Source organism: Pinus tabuliformis, chromosome 5_2 (assembly GCF_031772625.1).
Source record: "Pinus tabuliformis cultivar Carrire ecotype Pingquan chromosome 5_2, CPIR1, whole genome shotgun sequence".
In the NCBI taxonomy this organism is placed as follows: Eukaryota; Viridiplantae; Streptophyta; class Pinopsida; order Pinales; family Pinaceae; genus Pinus; species Pinus tabuliformis.
The window spans coordinates 789,633,033-789,634,962 of NC_142306.1; the positions used below are offsets into that span (position 1 = coordinate 789,633,033).

A 1,930-nucleotide genomic window follows, 5' to 3' on the forward strand; every position below is an offset into this window, starting at 1 on the left:
GTTTAATTATTGAACTAACAGGTTTATTGAGTCTAGAGGCTTATTTTATAACCTAGTATGATGTGTAACCTATTGTGTAGCTCAGTATGATGTGTAACCTTGTCCATCCATCATCAAAACTGAAATCTTGCTCATGTACAATAAAATAAAAAAATCTAAAAATCTAAAAAAAATTAAATAGCTATACAAAACATTTAAATAATATTTTCTTATAAAAAAATTAAATACCTCTAAACTTATGTTAGATTCGTATTTAAAATAAATTTATACAAAACGTAAATTATATACTCCAATTTAAGAATTTAAAAAGATACAAAATTAACGAGAAAATATATATATTGAAAAGAAAAGTTCATTAAAAACTTCAAATATCATTTACAGATCATATACTAACATTTTTGTGTGGATTGATTCGCCAATTACAACATAAATTATGTTTAGTCGCATATTACGATATAATTTATATGAATGACATGTGTCTCTTGTTTCCACCAGTAACCACAACACAAAATTCAACGCATGGGACGCGCTCTCCACCAGGGAAGGGACACAGTCTAATTCAATTTCCATTACTTTCGGCGTCGCGTTCAGCAGGATAATCGGATGGGAAGACCTGACTCCTCTCTATGTCTCTGCTCACTATCCGCGTAAGCGAACGAAGGCGAGTAACGGGAGATCGCGAAGACAACTGCGAACCATTTGGTGAAACGCGCTGATGGCCTTCCCCGAGAGCCGAGAAGCCATCGGGTCTCTTGGGTATTTCAATGGCAATCTCAGGCATTAACGCTCTTCCACCAGAAGTTCCCTCATCCATCTCTGCTTTTATCCGCTTCTGCCGATCCCAAGAGAATATATTTGTTGGCTTCTGCAGACTGTACTCTTCTCCACAGCTTACACTCTGCTCTTGCTGCAAATTCAGATTGTCTTGGAAGCCTGAAGTAATTGGTCTTGGGATTGTAACCGAAACCTGCTCGACTCTAGCGGATTCTGAAACTGGCTGTTCCTGCTGGGCGCCGGTTCTGCAAATGGGACAAGTGGAATGCGAACGAAACCACATGTCTATGCAATCGACATGAAAACTATGCCTGCAATTTGGCAGAAGACGGCCTTTCTCATTTTCCTCGAATTCGGACAGACACACCGCGCACTCCAGCCCATCTGTGAAGTTCTGTGATTTATAGAGAAACATGGGCAGAGTTTCTAATATCGCAGAATCCAGCCCCACGTTCCACAGCCGCTCTGGTTCTTCTCCCGTAAAATAAAACCGAAGACCGGTAGAAGCCGATCTCCGTCGAGTCCATTCGAAAAATCTAGCAGGCGATACCGAACTCCATCTGGCATAAAGGTGCAGCAAAATGACTAGCAAAGCCAGAAGTAGGAGACATATTATGGCTAATATCACAATATTGTCATAGACGAAATATCTGGACTCGCCATTTTCCTGAGGTGGGTCATGATGATCACTTTCCGAGCTCATCGTATATCAAATTGAAACCAGAGAATGGAAATTCTGTTTCAATTTGGGTGATCTCGAACCACAAGCTACTTAGATGGCCTGCCCTGCAAAGATAGCAAGCTACAACTAGTTGCTCTTTATGTGGTTCGAGCCTTCAATTTCTCCCCACTTGGCAGCACCTCCAATGCTTTTATGAACTGAAAAAGCTTCCTCGCTTTCAGAAGCCGAGAAATGCCGCGTTTGTTTCGACGGATTGACGATGAGGGTCGTGATAAAATGGTCACTACAGATTAGCCAGGCAACTTCCAAGAACCTGTGTTTGCAAAAGTCTTCAATTTTCCAATGCTTTTAGAGTTGATTACAGAAATATGGCCATCCGCGTCGTTCGGAGTCCGGGTACGCTGTTTCCGTGTTGACTTCATTGAATAGATAGGTCGTAACGTTCGTCCAACGAAAATGCCGTGCTTTGGACGG

At 41.2% G+C, this 1,930-nt stretch overlaps 1 protein-coding gene across 1 annotated transcript; it reads right to left on the reverse strand.

The window, feature by feature from the left end:
- Positions 1 to 342: 342 nt before the first annotated feature.
- On the reverse strand, positions 343 to 1,700 carry LOC149161668 (RING-H2 finger protein ATL2-like). Its single transcript, XM_089435548.1, has one exon. The coding sequence runs from the start codon at positions 1,475 to 1,477 to the stop codon at positions 560 to 562; it is 918 nt and encodes a 305-aa protein (XP_089291674.1). The 5' UTR covers positions 1,478 to 1,700; the 3' UTR covers positions 343 to 559.
- Between the last annotated feature and the right edge of the window lie 230 nt (positions 1,701 to 1,930).

Bases quoted from the DNA above. Each gene is read 5' to 3' on its own strand.
- LOC149161668 (XM_089435548.1), bottom strand. From the start codon at position 1,477: ATGAGCTCGGAAAGTGATCATCATGACCCACCTCAGGAAAATGGCGAG.